The sequence below is a fragment of the Tubulanus polymorphus genome, chromosome 5, assembly GCF_964204645.1.
Source record: "Tubulanus polymorphus chromosome 5, tnTubPoly1.2, whole genome shotgun sequence".
NCBI lineage: Eukaryota > Metazoa > Nemertea > Palaeonemertea > Tubulaniformes > Tubulanidae > Tubulanus > Tubulanus polymorphus.
In genome coordinates, this window is record NC_134029.1 from 14,420,264 (window position 1) to 14,440,269 (window position 20,006).

Consider the following 20,006-nt stretch of genomic DNA (forward strand, 5'->3'; position numbering starts at 1 on the left):
TCATTTTCTGAACATATGATTTTATTTGTATATTCCTCTCTCATATACCCTTAAAAACAAATTAAGCCTAAAAGACAAATAGGACTGGCACTATATTTTCGTATTAATGGATTTATCCATGATGATGATGATGATATATGAATCAATAGTTTTACTATTGGATATTGCCATTTTGTTGAGCGTAATATAATTTAGGGGATTCTTAGCAACTCAAAAACTTTGATTTTCTATTCACAGAACTGTATTCAAAGCATACAGAGTGTATACAAAGCAGATAGGGTTTAACAGTACCTTTGAACCTGTCACGTATCACTGCAAATCTTTAACAGATGCTGCTATTTTGAACAGGAAATTACCATGCCATCTTAAAATGGTCACTTTTCAATAGTTGACTTTGAGAAACGATGTGTTTTGAGAGTAGCTGCTATGGTAGGAGTTACTATCACAAAGTCACTGTTAACAGACGGGTGGTTTTACAGTCACCTCTACTGCTAGTGTGCACTATCGAAACCAGATGTTTTAAAATGGTCACTTTTCAGTAGTAGACTCTTCGAAACAGCTACTATAGAAAACCAACCGAATTGAAAGGAATGCTATTTCAGAGTGACTGTTTTGAAATGTATACTACTGGAAAAGTAGCCGATATCGTTAATTGCTTATTGTTCTCAAGTGGCTACTAAGTAAAAGTAGACGTTTGGGCTCAAAAGTGCGATAGACATGTTCTTGGATTCAGCCTTTCACATGGTGTCCCTGGACCCTCGTTTTGTAAGCGGATTTTCTTGCCATTACATTCTGATATCCATTTTTGCTTTCTTTTTAGTTTTGTTCTTTTTGTTCTTTTTCTGTTTAAATGTTATTTGGAATCTATCGTCATCATGTAGTGATGAAAATTCATTTTCAATTGGTTTGGAATTGGTTTGAATTTTAGTTCAGCCATTACTGAGAAATATGACTATGAAATCGGCAATTTCAGCGCGTGCTCACTATGTATTGATGTACAATAAGCTAACATTAGTTTACTATTAATCAATAAATGGTCTAGGGCAAATCAAGCCTACCACTTGTATCGAGGGGTACTCAGGTTTGCCCTTCTATTTTTCTAGTTCGTGATTTTGACAGGCTCTTGTACTAACATGAATGTTTTATTCCGGGCAATTATTCTGGAAGTAGTACAGAAAATGGTCTAAATGAATCTAAACAAAGACATTTAACTTCAAGGGGGATAGACTTTATGCCCCAAATTTGCTTAAAGATTGCATCTCTGAGCCTTGAAAAGTCAAAATTTCCTGGGGGAGTGCCCCCAGGTCCCCCGATTTGTGCTATGATATAGTTGCCCTTCCAGTTCAGCAGTTCAGCAGACCAAAGATAACCTTAGTGCATTATATTATCTACAGAAAAATTATTCAAATATCAGCTCTCATAGCCATCAGTACGTATCTCAGACGTTTTAATGATAAAATTTTCTTGAGGGAGGCCCCCAAACCCCCCTTCTAGACATCGAGCCTTCGGCGCTCATTTGGATGTGTGCTCCGGATTGTCGCACCATTGAATTTTAGGTGGCTACGCCCCTGATGATCAATTGCAAAGTTGTAGTTCATGACATGTTCTATGATTGTGGTGAGTTTCAAGGTCATTGGGTTTTGCATATGATCACCAGGCGGCATTGAATAGTAGAATAACTTAGCATTTCCTTATTAAATTGGTAACGAGGCATATTTTGTAATCACAATCAATTACAAAATCGTAGCGGCTGACATGTTCTATGATTTTGGTGAGTTTCAAGGTCATTGGTTTTTGTATATGGTCACCAGGGGGCGTTGAATATTGAAATTGTTAGATTGTTGAGCATTTGAAACCACTTCCCAAGTGGGCATGGTGTCCCTGGACCCCTAGTTTTAAAAGGTTCAAAGTTATTTTTGTTTATACCCGCATTAGCTAACCTCTCATTTATTTTTCATATTTAAAAGCATTATCTTATTACTATGTAAAGACATTGAAGTGAATCCAGGTCCAAGCAAGTATGATTATATCAGAAGTGGCATGGCAGGCATAAATAGAAATGATAAGGAAATCGGATTTTTCGGTTAGATGGCAAATGTATACACAATGCGGAATTCTGATATAAAAGTAAGAACCTGAATGGGGATGCTGGTAGAATGACGAAGCTATCTACAATCTGTGTAGGGCCGGCGTGAATTTTATCGACGGCTACAAGCAGTCAATATAGAAATGTGTAAACATATAATTTCAATATTTGAATGTTTTAGAAAATGTGTTGGATATTAGGGCCGTGTATGCCGTTTTCATGAGAACGATCCCGATTAGCAATTTATAATAGCATAGCTGTCATGTACGGCTCCGCCTCCTCTGATGGCATGTGCTTCAAGTGACAATTCAATTCTTTATTGATCCTTATGTTAAACATTACATATAAGATTCCCAAATTCTATAAAGTTACACATTTTAGAATAAGAAAACAACATACAGAACACATTTGTTATTCATACAGAATAACATAAACAACCCTCTTACTATTTTAAATGACAATGTCTATTTCAACCCACTCAAGAGGCAGCCCCGGGCCACGGTTAATTAGCCCTGTTCACCTGCTACCCAATCGCCAAATCTCACAATTCCCTAAATTTACCTTATCCCAAAAAATCTACATTTTTAGCATTGGTTGACGTCTCTGACGTCATGCCAATGCTAGTAATTGGATCGAAAATATTAGTACGAAATAGCGCCGACTCTTCTCATTTTCATAGTAACTTCAAATTGTCACTCCGTTCACGTAAAACATTAGAAACAGCTGAAAATGACTAAAAAAAGTTTCAATTATTCACCACAACATAGCGTCACCAGATTGCTGATTTAATGGTCCAAAAAGTTATTCGATCGCATTTGTCTCGTTCATTATCTGGTAGATGAGAGCGGGTTAAACAATCGCGTAGCAATATGTCCGCATTGACATTGGCAGTAAAGAATGGGGAACAGCCTCTTCTGAATAGAAAAACATAAAATTATGTACCTCCGGTTAATAAATATCACAGTGTTTGGATATCACTGTTATTCCAACTATCAGTATCCATGGGATTATTTGGGATTAATTCTCAGCGTCAGAATACGTATTTCTAGAGGAGTGGAACGGCAGCCTACTCGTGACTGAAACCTGTATTTGATCGTGCGGGAACGCCTTTACTAAAGCTAGAACCATTTCATGATGACACGAAACATCAAAAGGTAAACGGTAGGCTATCACCATGATACGATATCACCAATAAAGATAGATCATTTTATTCAATTTACCAGAGTTGTTAGTTGGAGGAAAATATCATTGTTAAGAACGCCGAGAACAACCATGTTGTATCATCAATCATTTGACTGACATTGTAAAATTCGATTCGGCTATATTCTAATGTAAGTTTTCACTTTAGGACGCCCTACCCGCCTGCTGCGCACTCATAAGGCGGTAGCACCCTCTTACGCACTCGGCAGAGATTCGTTTTGTAATGCGCGCCAGGAAAAAATACCTTTTATTATCTTTTCCATGCGTTAAACAACAGTGATTGAATTTACGCGTTGTTTGTCGTAAATTGCACTATTGCGATGGTTATTTGCCGCTGCTGTAGTTTTTGGTTTACGTTTGTCAGCGATATGAGGTTGGCATTGAGCCAATTCATGTAAAATCGCGGTACGTTTTTTTATGTGAGCATTTGTTTCATTGGTTCTCGGCTTAAACGACGTATAATCGATGTGATTGAAGACATGGCGAACCTCCGTCGATGTACATGGTCAACTGAGTTAAAATTCTACGAAAAACTGTTTTTGGCGGGAAAATTTTTAGCTCTCGCGTATAAAATTGCAATGACCTCGATTGGGGGCGTCGTCTCTACGAGCGAATGGGATTGGCTGTTTTTGGGATATACGGAAAATTCCGGCGCTACTAAAATAATTATGGGAAAGCCATAGAATGGCGTACGTTTCATTGGACTAGGTGCCGTATACGTGCAAATTTTAAATGCTCATTGCTGGTGAGGATGTCATTATTTCACACATCCGCCATAGGTATTGTTTCATTTTAATACCCGGTGATTGTTTTGATTGACATTGAAGTGTAAGCGAACATTCACTTACACGAGGCCTCCACCTGTGAGCGCAGAGTGCTACACGAAACACACACAAGCTCGTACAGTACACTACTCAAGGTGATGCTGTAACGCTGCGCGTTTGACATGAAAATAGGCTGAATAATCGTAGCAGAAGATGAGCGCTGTGTTTTCTGTTTGATAGAATTTGTAATAAATTGTAATTTCATGTGACCTGAAAATATTAAGCAGCAAGCTAAAAGTATAGGTCGAGGTCTGAATATTGTAGTTGTAAATTCCTGGATGTAAAACGATCTAATAACCGATTTCCTCTGGACCGGTATTTTAACTTCCGCGGCCAACATTGGAAGAGGTTTCCATGACCAAATATTCAGCCACCCTCTGATATGTGACATCATAATGAATTTTAGGCCATCCTATATTAATGGTCTGTTTGCCGTAACCCGACCGACCCGACTTCAAAGGTACCACGTGAAAACTTTTTTTCTGGGATTCATTGAAATAAATTTTATTTTTGATAAAAACGGCCAACCGACCCTCTGCCTACGTATGAGCTACGTAATATATATGTTTGAATTCAAGTGTGAAAACATGCCTTGTCAATGTGGCCTAATTTAAGTTTTCCAGGAAACTGGCAGTGTTCCAATAAGCTGCCATTCATTCTCATAGTGACTATATCAAAGCTGCTAACGTAAAACCGCGCACATATTCAATGTACTGTTTCATTTTTAACACAGAGATGACGCTCTGGACGAAGTTATAATTTTAGAATAGTTCTCGAAATCTACGCTATTAGACAAATTTCCCGTGCACAACGTAGATGATTTTTGCGATATTGTTTCCATGTAAAAAGGTGATAAATTTGTTTTTTTTGTCTACCGACTCATCCTGAAAAGTTGAGTCGGTGTTACGGCAAACAGACAATATTTTGGGATGGCCTTATTTGAATATTTTTTTCATATTGTGAAACATATTTTTTTGGAAAATATAAAATAATTTCCCTGCCACGCCTACCTGTACCCTACAAACTTTTGGACGTGGACCGAAACCAAATGTATATCTTTGGTCTTATTTGACTACAAAATAATTCTTTAAGAAAGATTAAATACAATATAAACTTGTGGAACTTTGAAGTCACGAATTAAAAAGATTTTTCAAGCAATGCCCTTACTCCAAACAACCTCTAGCTTTCATGGTAAACCACACTTTGTCCATGGGCAATTTATTTGGAATTGAATCGAGCGGCCTCGGTAGCTCAGTGAGATAAGGCGTGATCCTGTTGAATCCACTATCGATGCTGAAGTGGGTTCAAGTCCTGCTGGCTGTGAACAGTGTGCGGGCAACACTTCAAAGGCTGTACCGTCGTGAGGTTAAATGAACCATCCAATAGGAATAGTCTTGGGAAACCAAGATCCAAACGACGTACGTAAAGCTAAACAAACAAAAAGACAAACAAACAATCATCAGCTGGCCTCAGTGACGACACCAACGGCGGCATCGCTCTCTGCAACGTTTAGCATGCGTACATGCATCAGAGCTTGGAGCTCTAAGATCAGAAGGTTTGCAATTGCATTCAGAAAAATCGTTCTGTTTTTGTTTTCATTATTCAGTGGGGCCTAACAGTTCATGCGTAAAAATGGGTTTTCGTATCCAAATCTTTATTGATATAAATATCTTGGCTGGGACATGATGGAAAACATCAGAATAAACTAGTTTTGTTATTTTAACAGAATCGCATTAATGAGGTTTAACAGTACAATTAGCCTAGGCTAAATCGTTCGGCAGAAAATAAATTCATTTTCAGGAATAAAATCGTACTTGACAAATAGACCTTTAAGTCTGTGGTCCTCCCAATCAACATCGTCATAGAAGATTTGCCGGCAGATGTAAAACATGGGCCTCTTGTTTTGCCGCTTCAAATGATTTATTAAAATTAATTTTCTTGTTACTGACTCTCCTGGGATCATTGGTAGCTGTTAAGTTATGGACCCAATAGGCGGTTCGGACCACAGTCGGCTTTTTATGACTTTACCATTCGAACATAACAAATTGACATGGAACTACTAGAACATAATTTCTACCATGTTGACTGGCGGGGTATTTTAGATAACAGAGATCATATGGTTGAACAATTCTCAAAAAGTTTATTCAACGTATACCAACAATCCATACCTTATCGACTGGTCACAATCTCGAATATGTCTAAACCATGGTTACACAACGATATTAAAGAAGCGATGAATAAAAGAAACCGTTATCCATTTATTTAAAAATACACCCAACCCCATTTCTTTGATATGCACAGAAATCAGTCCAACTATGTAAAATCATTAATTAAAGAAATATAGCTGCAAAGCAGCGATAAGGGGTTGTCTGTACTGTCTTAGAATCCTGTTCAACTGTGGATTTCGACAAAGCATTTGATAAGACACAACATCAGCCATTACTAACCAAGCTATTAGGAAACAGTGTCAATGATAGGTCGCTCAAATGGCTCAGCAGTTATCTCTGAACGAAAAATTGTAGCCAAAATCAACAGAACCCCTCATCTTGCAATAAGTCGGTCTAACTATTGGAGTCATGCAAGGTAGCATCCTAAGTCGTCTTCTGTTTAATGTCCTGACAAATGACAAACACAGTAATCCAAAATATACCAGACCGAGTAAATTTCCAAATCGACCTTAACACGCTGTTCGACCAAAAAACTTAATGTTCCGACAAGAAAATCTTGTTCGAATGAAAACAATTCTGTTTGATCGAACAATACTCTTTTTGTTTGAACCAAAACTTTCTATTCGATTGAACGAAATACTTGATACTTTTGGTTCGGAGAAAAAACTTTTTACAATATACTTATTCGAACGAAAAACTTCATGTTCTGACAAGAAAATTCTGTTCAAATTAAAACGATTCTGTTCGAACGAAAAACCTTTCGTTTCGACAAAAAAAGTTTGTTCAACTATGTTCTAACAATTTTTTCTAATTGGTTCAATCGAACAGAATATTATTGGTTCGAATGAAAAAAATTTTGTTCCGACGAAAGAATTGCGAAAGGTCTTTTGAAGGAAAAAGAAGATATTTCTGGGGCTCCGTAGTAACTTAAAGCTGGACGTAGGTCGGCCTTGCGAGGCGATACGATCCTCACGTTGCATCGCAAGTTTCGGTGCATGTCGGTTGCGATACGATTGTCAGCGACTGTGTGCGACTAGTTTCTGCCAGTCGTAAGAGCGCGTAGGTCGGTTGTGACAGTCGTGTCGTGTGGCAGAAAGTAGAACGCGTGCGACTCCTTGTGACTTGCGTTGCTGAGAGTCGCAGCCCGTCGCAAGGGAGCATAGGTCGATGAGTCTTTGCGACACAATCGTCGCCAGCGGTCGCAGTGAGTCGCAAGCCGTCGCAAGGCCGATCTACGCCCGGCTTAAGTCATTAGGAATTAATGAAATACCGGTTTCATTTATGATGAAAAAACTCAAATGAAATGTCTGGCTTAAAAAGCTGTCTGCTCAGAGGAAATTTCAAAAAAATCTTCATTTTTGCCATTAAAATTGCTAATTGTGATTGATCGTTGCAAGTCAGAACCAGTTAATCACTAATTAACGTGCATTTTAATAAATCTGATTCCTCCTTTACATTGAACTTAGCTTAAACCTAGTAGATGCTACTAGCCTATGTATAGGCCAATGTATATGCGTAGGCCTAACATCCGGACAGATTGGTCATAGGCCTATTGAATTACAACCCTCCTATATATCGTAAATTTTGTTTTGAAGTTCAATCCAATGAGTACGTTAATAAACGCAACAATTATACTGTGTTTGTTTGAGACAGTAAAGCTCAGTACCGGTAGGCCTAAAGCCTTAATGTCGCGTACAATCCGATAAACACTTCAAGCGAGACAGCGAACTCCCTCCCACCACAGTGAACGCTTACTCCGAATGTCGAGTGTGAGTCCAGCATATGGATAGGAGTGTGTTATATACTTGTATTTAGTAGATACCTTGTGCATTTGACAAAGATCGGTATGTACTGTAGGAAATATAGAGTATTGATAAATGGTTGAAGTGGCCGAATAAAGTAATATATTCTTTTATTTTGATAACTCGTCGACACAACAGCTTTTCTCCGCTTCATCTCTTTGGCATGTTTAGTTTAGGCCTACGACTCCCCAGTACTCTAATGATTTATCTTAGTAAATACACGGTAAATTTGGTAAAGAAAAATTTTGAAGCCCGCGGCCAAATCACTGGTAGTAATGAATTAATTTGTACTCGATTTGATTCTGATGAGGAGAAACTCGTAGCTGATCCCCGGAACGACGATGTAGTGACATGCGTCGATTCGTCGATGTTTACGGCTCAACAGTGCTTTTAAAATCTAAAGTAGTACATTTCCTGTGTATCGGTAATATGATTTGATGAGGAAAATGGGCTATTGTTAAAATTACTGTTTGAAGACCGCGGCTGAATGTGAAGTTGCGGCAATAAATTAGTTCATTTATACTTGAATTGATGATCAAAGTGACAATCGGCATACGGGTTTATTTCTCAGTGAGCTGAACGATATCATACGGATTGTATCGACAACAGCGGCAAGGTAACAAAGCCTGAGTTCTTTTAGTGAAAATAGTGTGACATAAAATAATAATAATAAGAAACACACGAATCTCAATAGGGTTTTCTGTGATGTAAGATGTACGAAAATAATATTATTGGCAGCTTAGATACAAACTCTCGATCATCTAGAGATTATTGGTGCAAAATGAAGAGGGTTTTAGGTAACAAATTTATCAGTACATCAGTACTCACTAAGATGGCATGGAGTGTGTCAAGTCTTGATAAAGCTAACCTATTCTTAAAAACCGTTACTGAAAAATACCATAGTAGTGGTGTTCCCATCCCTGATTTCCATAATAGGGTTCAAAGCAGTGTTGTTCTAACACACGAAACCAGGAGAGATTATAAATCTAATTTCAATTTAACTTTAAATAAAGCCTGTGGCCCTGATGGTATTTCTACCAAAATGTAGAAAATATCCATCGAAAATGTCTCGCCACTTTTATCAGCTCTAGTTAATATATTAATTGACTCTTTCAATTTAATTGAATCTTTCCCAATATTTGGAAACTAGGGTATGTAACAGTAATCTACAAAAAGGGTGACAAAAGCAACCCGAATAATTACCCTTAGTCCTATTACTCTATTATTCTGAATACAATTTCCAAATTATAGGCGCTGTACACTCAATCGAGACAGTTTATGAATAGCTTCACTGCGGTATTATCATTTATTAACGTCGCCATATCATATCATCTAGTTATATCGTGCCTTGAAAACCTTGAAATTCATAAACGATTTCTAACATTGAAAGTTCAAAAGGCCATGTTTGTTTCTGCTGCTTTGCGTACATCCCACGCCGTGGCGCAAGCGCGGCCAATATGTCCAGTTTAGATGAAAAATAAATTGGACAAGGGATACATTCCATTTTGATGTCTTGGGTAAGTGAACCATCATTAGACTTGGCTATTGTGTAACGCAGCTACATTGTGTCGATATCAAAGTATCCAGCATAATGTTTAGTTGCTTGTGATTGTCTTTCAACTGCATTCATGTGCCTTTCTAATAATAATTAATTATCAATTTCAAATTTCAACTTAATTTATTTCACCTGGGAGACGATCTGCTTTTAGCTGCGTATGGGCCTATGTTACTACAAAATGAGTAAAATATTTTCATTTCTTAAAATTCATTTTTCTCAAATGGTGAGTTTTTTTTCAGTATTTCTGTCATTTCAAAATGGGACGGGGCAAGTTAGTGATAGTTGTCGTAGACTTGCATAGGGTTGGGGGGGATGAATGAAAATGGCTTGGCCGGGCGGGAAATTTTTCTTGTCTTGAATTAAGATTTTTTCGCAAGCAATGCCAATGGTAACTAGAGTTTTCCACAGCTGGCCATGATATCCCAACTTGACAAGCCCCGACAGTGTATTCAATACATTTTGTTTGTGTTTTGATTAGGTAGAATCTAAACTGGTACATTGGTTCATTTTTTAGTGTTTTAGATTTTGTCAAATGGATATTGAATGATACGTACAAACCCTACTACACTGGACAGTGGTTTCTATACTACAGCAAACACCAATTTTCTTCGGTATAGCTTTAAAATCGTTACTCCACCAGAGAAAAGGCATTTCCTATCTGAAACAACTTTGTGGTACCAGCATGCGCAGTAGTGATAGCTCAGATGTTTTGACATTGAATTTTCCCCAGACCGTACATTGAAAGTTGAAGTTAATTCAAGTCTCAGTGGACTCTTCTGTTCGTCAACATGTAATGTTTTTCATCGAAATATTTTATATTGCAATATTTATGAAAGTATTTTCAATCAGGTTTGAATAAGTTGACAACCATTTTCACCTTCTCCGGAGTTATTGGTGTGGCTGTTATTCATCTGCTTTTAAGAGGTATTCAGTGATGTGCAGTTTGAAACTGGAATGGTTGGATAGAGCAGCAAACATAAACCTCCAAAGGAATTACTAGCGAAAAGTTTCAGCTCATCTGGATCTTTCAGAAAATAAGCCCAGAAAACCAGCATATGGGCGGCCATCCCCGCCAAACAGACGTCTAAGTTATCACGTTAAGGATTAACACAAAACATGAAGGATAAACTCATAACGTGAAGGATAATGTCATAACGTTAAGGATCAACTCGTGATCAAGGATGTGGCATGATAGACAAGATGACCTACAAGGATTTATATAAAACTTCCGTTTTGATGGTTTTCCAACATATGTTTCAAATCTTCGTGCTTTCCATGATAAATAATGAAATAATAAATTCTGGATGGAGAAAAATGTGAATTAGTGTTCATTTCTTAATTTTTTCAATTTCATCATTTCGTTTTGTTAGTTTGTGTTGTTGTCCTGGCCTCAGTCCATAGGTGCCAGCACCTTCCACAACTTTTCAAAATGGCCGCCGTTGAATTGAAGGAAATTTACTCTCACTTTACAGCCGATTTGCACATTGATTAAGATCGTCAGGTGAATGTGTTAGAGGGCCTTTTTTTAATAGCTTGGTTTACGGGGTAAACCTATTAAAATATCATTTCGGAGGAAAAAAAAATTTTAAAAAAATTCTCTCAGTGGGATAAAATCATTTTTTGAAGGAAGAGGGAACTGTTGATAGGGCAATATACATATGTCCAAACAAATGATTCTTGGAAAGTTCGAATTCTGCACACTGTGATCAAAAAAGAACCTTGCGTTTTTCAATTTTTCCATCATTCAAGCCAGGATTTTCATTCGGCGGAGGTGAAAACTTTTTTTTGCTTGTTTTTCCACTGAATTTGTTCTACAGACGGGAATAGAATTAAGAATTTATTTTTCATTTGACTTTTCTTCAAATTTCGGGAGGCGGGTCCCGTAAACTAAGCTATTAAAAAAAAGGCCTAGGTAACAGACAAACTACGAATCTATTGTGAATTGATTACAACAAAAATTAGACAGATATCTCAAAGACCAGGTAATGCCAGGCAAATTACTCGTCAGCCAATTTGACTGACAAGTAATTTGCCTCTCATTTCCTGGTCTTTTGAGATACCCCTGCAAAAATGATGTTCCCATTCCTGACTGTGGTTTGTGAAAATATCCGATCGTGAAACTAACCCACAGACAGGTTACTGACTAGTACCTGCTCTTGTTGTAGTTTTAGACTGATTTCATTCATACTTGAACTTTGGTTTTATTATGTGAGGGAGATGAGCCCTATTATGTTTGATTTGTATAGGTCATCGAAAGCAACCGAATTTCTGTGGGAAACGCATTATGGACCACTTTCTTGCTATACAATCTATAGTTTTTTACATATTTTTGGATGACTTGGTATGTGTATTAATGACTCGGCCAATAAGTCGAGGGCAGTTTTTTTAGCCTAAAATACATGGATTTCTTAATGCTACGCCCAATAAGCCATGAGTGCTGTGTATACTATCATCATGTGATTACTAACACCCAGAGCCATATATTGTGACCTACATTGGCACACACGCGGCTGACTGCTAACACGCGTATATACAAATGTACTAGCGCTGCAGTATTAGAATGCCGCTGTGAGGTGATGAAAGAAGCAAAGTGGTTCTAAATAGATTATTGGTTGTAAATAATGACCTCGAATAGATATGGAACACTCTTATTGATTTTGATGATCATCAGGAGCATTAGAGTGACATAGTTCGGAAAGTAATTATTTAGGTCAGATCGTATCCCTCCAATAAGCTGATCATGACATTTTGGGGTAACAATCTGAGGCTAGAAAATCGGCTTATTAGCCGGAAAATACGGTATTACAATTATGCATACTCGACTTAACACTCGCTTCTTGGCTGAGGGGTATTCTTTACGTATGTCTAGTTTTTTTCTCCCTACCTTTACTTCTGGTATCTTTACGAATCCCTAAGAGGTACCTTTAAGGATGAGGTTAACAAAACACTTGAGGAGCTGTATCAGCAGATCAGCTGTTTGTTTCCTCTGACATGTTCATTAGTCGTAATTTAAGAACTTTAGTCAGTTACAAAGCTGTACTAGATGGCTGTGGACATGATTAATTATCAGAATTGACTTTCATTAATGGTTTCATTTAGATCTACACGAACAAATGTTCATACAAGGGATGCAAACAAAAAGAATTAATTCCAGTTAGTTGCGAAAAATGTAATAAGAATTACTGTCTGCGACATCGGCATGAACAAGACCATTATTGTACAGGTTACCGAGGCAGCACAATTTCTCAAGCTGGGTATGTTTGTGTCGTTATTTGAATCATTGATTTAGCGTTTTAAATGGAAATTTTATTAATGGAAATTTGACTTTTTTCTTATCTGCACTTCAGAGTGGCTGCTTTACATCGTATACAGAATGCTGTACCAAATTCAAAACCTTTTCCGAAACTTCAACAGACGAAAGCAAAATCAGGAAAACAACTCAATGGGTGAATAAAATTTAAAACCTTTTAGCCTTGCATTCTAATTGTCATTTTGATTAACGAAAAATTTTAAGTTCTGGACCATTTCCGTGTCTATGTTTTACTTTGATCCCTAAACATATATCACTTTTTGGCATCAAAGGTGTACTGCTGCAGTGCCATATCTTAAGAAACCGTCATAGTGATTCAGGCGCTCTAAAGTGATTGCCTTGTCTCTCCGAAGTCTCTCCGTCCACTCGTACACCTCACAGGGATGAAAATGTTCCATCCAAAGACGGATTTCCGACCTTGGCTTCATTTCAATCATTACAGAGAGCAGTGTTAATATGTAAGGAGATTTAGGGGGTGAGGGTTATTGGGACTTGGGTCACATAATTTTTCTGAGATCGGTAGATCACATTTTGCGGCAGTTAAAGCGCTGCTAACCATAAAAGCATTCCTTGTATGTGTTTCCTGATCTCCTTTTATGTTGTATAAGTGTAGCACGGAAAAACCTAATGCCACTGATGTACAGTCCCTGCCAAGCCAGGGCCGTTACTGGGGCTGTGTTTCAGAAGTCATGTAAAAATTTTGAGCTCAGGGATGTAATAAGTGTAACAATCTGGCACCTCATAATTTAGATGGAAATTCTAAATTATGAGGTGCATCTGAAGCATTAATTGGCAACTTGCCATGTTGTTCGTTGAAAATGGGGATCACATCAATCATTTGATTCACTCACTTCACTGTCACTGGTTGCTGGCCTGCAACCATTCTTTATCAGTGCAGTGGTTCGGTATTTTCAACTGACTTTGTTCTTCTATGACATCACCAATGCCGCTGCGTCACAATGTAATGTACAAGGGACCTCCAAATTGTTATGTATGTGATGTATAAACTGACTTTAGACCGTTTAATATCGACGATAACAAGGTGTCACCGACGCTGACATTTTCTGATGCTAACGTATGATGACCCGCCTTATGGAATGGACTAATTCAATTCAATTAAAAAAATGTGTATCGGTACAATAAATAAATAAACCCTGTTGAAGTTTCGTAGTATTGATATCCGCGAACGAAACAAATATTATTATAGAATCTTTAAAAGGAACTGCTTTTAATAACTGTATGAATAAACTTATTTCACAAACAAGGAAGTACATTTTTAACGTGTGAATGGTCGAACCCCAGTTATTGACAGCAACCTGTGATATAAATATTCTCGGAGCCTTCCTTCTTTATCTATTTATGAAATGACGTCACAAACTTTCAGATTTGCGCCAGTATGCGCGCCGTGATTGATGATTGCTATTTCCACCGGTGTTATCTTTAAGGAATTTTAAGTTTAGAATAGGAAGCAAAGTGCATCCATAGAATCTCCAAGCAGATTGTTATATTATTAGCAGAGATTAACATATCGTTGCAAAGTTTTTAGTAGTCGAATCTGATTGAAGATGATTTTTATGTGACGAGACTCGGTGGAAAATATGTTAAAATGATAATCAGCAGGAATGCAATAGGGTCTGCCTAGGCAGCAGAAACCCTAATTATAAGACACATCCAACTAATAATTATGACTCACTTCACAGATAGCAGTAGATGCAATAATAGATAACTAAATAGAGTAATTACATTACACAAAAAAACAGCAAGTTAAAAAAAATCAGATAGAAATCTTAGATAGAATATATTTTGAAATACTCAGCTTATGGCAAATATATGAATAGATCAGATATGACAGAAATTCACAATGAAAAAGTCAAATTATATACAAATAATAGAGCCAACAGTAAATGATTTGTCCGTAATTGTGCAATATTATTTATTAAGCCCATTTGGGACTTAAGACCTAGCGGGGTGTTGTGTGGCATATTTTGTTACCACAATTAATAGCAAATGAATTGCAAAATTAAAGCTTTGTGACATGTTCTATGATTGTGGTGAGTTTAACGTCATTGGTTTTTGAATATGGTCACCAGGGGCGTTGAATATTGAAATTTTATGTTTGTTGAGCATTTCAAACCACTTCCCAAGGTCCCTAATACTGGTATGTTAGCTTCCGCCGCCCTACATTGGAAGAGGTTGCCAAAACATTCAATGGTCAGCCACCCTCTGATTGGCGAAATCACATGAACTTCATTCAGATATTTTTCATATTGTAGATCTTTTTTTTTTTCAAAATGAAATATTTTCCATACCTATCTGTACTCTACAAAATTTTCGACGTGGACCGTAAACAAATGTATATTGCGGTCTTATTTGAGTACAAAATAATTGTTTACAAAAGATAAAAAACAATATAAGAACTTTGAAATCAAGAATGAAAAAGATTTTTTCATAGCCAAACAAGCTCCAGTCTTCAAAGCAAACCACTCTGCCCATGTCATTGGTGCGTATTGATTCTATTCTAGTGATTTCATGCTACTGTTGAGTAGTAGTGGTCGGGTAGTCGACTTGTAGTTCATTTTCCCAGTTTTCTGTTATTTGACACAAGACAGCTGTGTTACTTGCTCAGTCGGTCTGAACATTTTTGTGCCTTCTTGAGTTTGTCGAATGAAAGAATGAATTTATTTCTGAAAGAAGAAATTGAAAGAATTCTATAAAATAATGATTGTTTTCCCACCTGACGGCATATTGGGATATCCCTTTTAGCTAGGTCCTGTTGTCATAACCTTCTGTACATTTATTGTTGCAAATATGGCCACGGAAAAAGTTGATTTGTTAGTGGAAATCATTTCAGAGACCGATTTAGGTGCATTTAGATATTTTTTAGACTCCCCTCCCCCTTGTACGATATTGGTACTTATTTCATTGACCCCCCAACCCATACGTACATTTTGAAAGACCCCCCTCAAATCAACAAATTAGACATAACATGACATTTAATCCAACTTAATAGAACTTTTGACCTTCCTTCATTTCACTTACTATATAGGCTAGTATTAACTATAGTAGGATTACATAGGATAAGGATTGGTTTACTGTGATTTATTTTGTCTCGGACATGTTTGACGTAATTTTGGATATCTCTCGTCCATCATAACGTACATACATTTGTTTGAGAGACTCCCTACCAGAATAGTATTTTATATTTTCAGCTAATTTAACAGTCTTATTCTTAATTTGAATTATATAATTTATCAACCACTTAATGAAGATTCAATGTATTGTTCATTATTTGGATTATTGTTCCATAATGCAATAAATTTCTTTGCATCATCTAATTGATCCAACTATAATTGTAAATCTAGTTTATTAAATTTAATTTAATTTTCTTTCTTTTCAAGAGGTCTTAGATTCTTCCAATTCCATATCAATTTCTGGTTGTATTCATCCTTCATGTTAAATTTCGATATTGGTAAAACATGATCTATATGAAAATAATTTCCATAATTATCTACATTCATTTCACCATTACACTGATATATAATCCATGATTTTAGAAATTCATCTGAACAATCCAATAAATTTGTGTTTCTGAGTGATTATCTTTGCTGAATAATTTTGATAATCTAATTCTTAAACGTTGTTTCAATTTAAAATTAAAATCTGTTCTACACCTTTCTTTATGATAATTATTTTGATACTCATTATAATGTTCTCTATTATTATCCCTCCATTCTGTCCTATATTCTGCTATATAATCTGGGTGATTTTCTCTCCATTGTTTATTAATAGCTTAATTGCATTTTTCTTTATTATTTGCTTGATATTATTTAGTATTTAGTTTACTACAAGATTTGCAATTATGTTGTAAACCATCTTTGCTAATATTGCGTTTATAATAATCTGTAAATGGCTTATTTATTTTACACTTAGTACATGTCTTCTGATATATATTAACAACACTATGCGTAATATTTATAGTTTGTGGCTGTTCCATTTATTATAGATATTTTTACTAAAATATCATTAAAAAACTTAATTTGAATTATAAAATTTCTCATTAAGTTCATGAATGTATCTATGAGTTTTTAAACTCTTTAAATTTTTATATCTTTCATTACATATTTCACAGCATTTAATATTATTCAATCTATCTGAAATATAATTGATGTTATCTTTTAATTCAGCATGTCTAATTTTACAAGAATCATAAAACTAACAACTGTTTTAATGAGTAAATTGAAAGAGATAATAATCCTGAAATTATAATAATTGATTTAATATTCTGTTGATTATTATATATAAGGTGTAATAAGTTTAATATATTTTCACTCATTTAATTATTAGGTTAATTCACTAATCTGATTCAATAACTTTTTTATTTCGATGATTCTTTCCATTTAATTTCTTTAATTTCTTATTTTATTTTATATTTTCATTCATCAAATCCTTACTGATATTTTCATAGTAAAAGTATAATGCGGCCAATATTAAACCTCCAGCAACTAAATAATGTTTCAAATCACTACTTCCGGTTGGAATGAAACCATCCATCTATTTAAGAAAAATATTAAAAGATTGAAAAATATTTAATATTTTATAATCATTTTTTAAATATCAAACTTTTATATGATTCAATCAAATAACAATTAAACTTACTGTCTAACAGTTATTCATTAACTAATTTCTCAATGTTTTAACTATTATATATTTGAAACATACAGCTTAATCTTTTTTCAATATATATTTATTATTCTTTTCATATTCGATATGTTTAATTGTTCGATAATGTTTTGATTTATGTGATCTTAAATATTTACCTCCACAATCACAATACACTTTTTCATTAGGATTGAATTTTCTAAATTCATCATCTAAATTACATTGAATGCCAATATCTTTATAAGAATTATTATTAACTGATTCACATTGAATTCCAATATTTGATGAATTTTCATTATAGATAATTTGTTTATTATCAAAATTGAAATAACATGATTGTCTTTTTTCAATTCTTAAATTAATCAAATCATTGTAACTTTTAGAAAGTATTAAGTCATCATTTCTTTCATCAAAAAGAGTTTGAGGAATATTTATTATGTTTTCATCTAAATTACCTTTATAATTTAAAACTGTATTAACACGTTGACTGCCACTCAAAAAATTTTTTTTTCTCAACATTGCCAATTTCACCAATAAACGAAAAGTAGGCGGAAACCACATATATTGATTTTTATTGCATTTAATGCATGTATTACACCTATTATATGGTGAAAACAGAGTTGAATCGAGTCTCGTAGTTGGCAGTGGGGGTAAACGTTTTATACCAGTTGTCAGCTACGAGACTACGCATTTCACTATCTTGCATGTGTTCCCCCATCAGATAGAAAGCAATACCCCACAAAGCCATGTCGCATTTGCAGAAGAGATGGTAACCGCAAAGAAACACGTTACGTTTGTGATGTCTGTCCTGGCAAACCAGCATTATGTGTAACCCCTTGTTTCAGGAGATACCATGTACAAAACTAAAGAAATGCCATGACAACAATGCTATAATTTCTATCGTACTATGTTTATCGATTCACAGTGAGGTGAATCATTTCTTTCCAATTAGGAAAGGTATTTGATAAGCGTTTAATGCCTTATAAACTTTGATGTGAAAATAATCACGTAATATAATTTGATTTTTTAGATGTTCATAAATAAATAAAGAATTGATAAAAAAAGTTAGTTATTGATTTTTTAAAAATTACTTGTTTATCTGAGTTGCCAGACTTCGATTTATGTTGTTATCCACATTGCCAAACACAAAAAAAATGAATTCATTCACTCCGGGCTCACTACGAGATATCTCGTAGTGGCAAGGAGCGGTACACCTGCTACTACGAGATATCTCGTAGATGGCAGTCAACGTGTTAAATATTTTAGGATTTTTAGCACCATTATCAAAAGTATCTATTAGTTCAGTAATTATCTATGTTTCATTTGACTATATTTGATTAATCATAGTAATATTATCAATTCTATATTGTCTCTCGTACACTAAATTTGATGCTGAGATATAGTTTTTAATGTTAAATAATGAAAATAAGTTATTAGTTTCTTTTATTTCGATTTTGAATTTAGGTTCTTCTTCTTTCTTCATTTTAATAACAAACTTTTATTAAATAACATTCAAAAAGGCCAAACTTTAGTTTGAAATCCAGCAAATCTAAATTGATATAAATACTTACAATAACTGTGCCGTACCAGGGGTATATAGAACCAGACTGACGCCTAGCTAAGAATTCACAGGTTTAAATACAGTGCTGGTCATAAGCGCGAAAAATGTTGAAGTTCGCGTAACAAAATGATGAATTGCAGGATTTAATACGCTTCGAAACACAGTACAATCACACTACTGAGTATTGAATACATTATAGAAATAGCTCTAAAGAAATACAATAAATCGACATATCTATATGAAATACACCAGTTTCCAACAAACACATCAAAAAAGTGATATATAGCGATGATAGTCAGCCTCAGCGTGAGTGTGATAATGTATTCATATCCCTGGCCAAGTGCCAAGTACCTGGTTTCCTGGAAAACTAAAACTAGGCCACGTGTTGAGGCATGTTCTTCTCACTACACGCTGCACGGCCTCGGCGCTGTTGCTTGTAAAGTATGTCCTATTTGATTTCATCAAAATAGATTTTACACATCAAATTAGTCTCGCTTTATTTTCTGAAAAAATTGCATGTAAGTGTTTGTTCATGCATTCATTCTCTCCAGTGCGTAGGTCGTCGTCAGTTTCTCTAAAAATAGACAACCATCATAGTAACTGAGCCACTCGCCTAGTTTTCGTCGATAGATATATTGTGATATTTGGCATCCAGCATTAAAACCATATCTGACTTTTCACGAATTCCTGTGTGGTTTTCTGTCTCAGACACACTGAGGAGGCGTTGAATTGAACAATTATCTTGGGAGAGGACCCCCAAACCACCCGCAATGGTTTCGCACCTTCAGTGCTTGCATCGTCGTTGCAGAATAAGTTTAATATTTCTTACTGCACCCTG

The 20,006-nt window shown here is 35.6% G+C and overlaps 1 protein-coding gene across 3 annotated transcripts in view; it reads left to right on the forward strand.

Moving 5' to 3' along the window:
* LOC141905028 (AN1-type zinc finger protein 2A-like) overlaps positions 1 to 20,006 on the forward strand; it is a 74,159-nt gene that overhangs the window by 25,706 nt on the left and 28,447 nt on the right. For all 3 annotated transcript variants that reach the window (XM_074793741.1, XM_074793739.1, XM_074793740.1), the window contains 2 exons: positions 12,738 to 12,892; positions 12,986 to 13,084. In XM_074793741.1, coding sequence (XP_074649842.1) covers positions 12,738 to 12,892; positions 12,986 to 13,084 — 254 coding nt within the window. The remainder of the gene's footprint in view (positions 1 to 12,737; positions 12,893 to 12,985; positions 13,085 to 20,006) is intronic.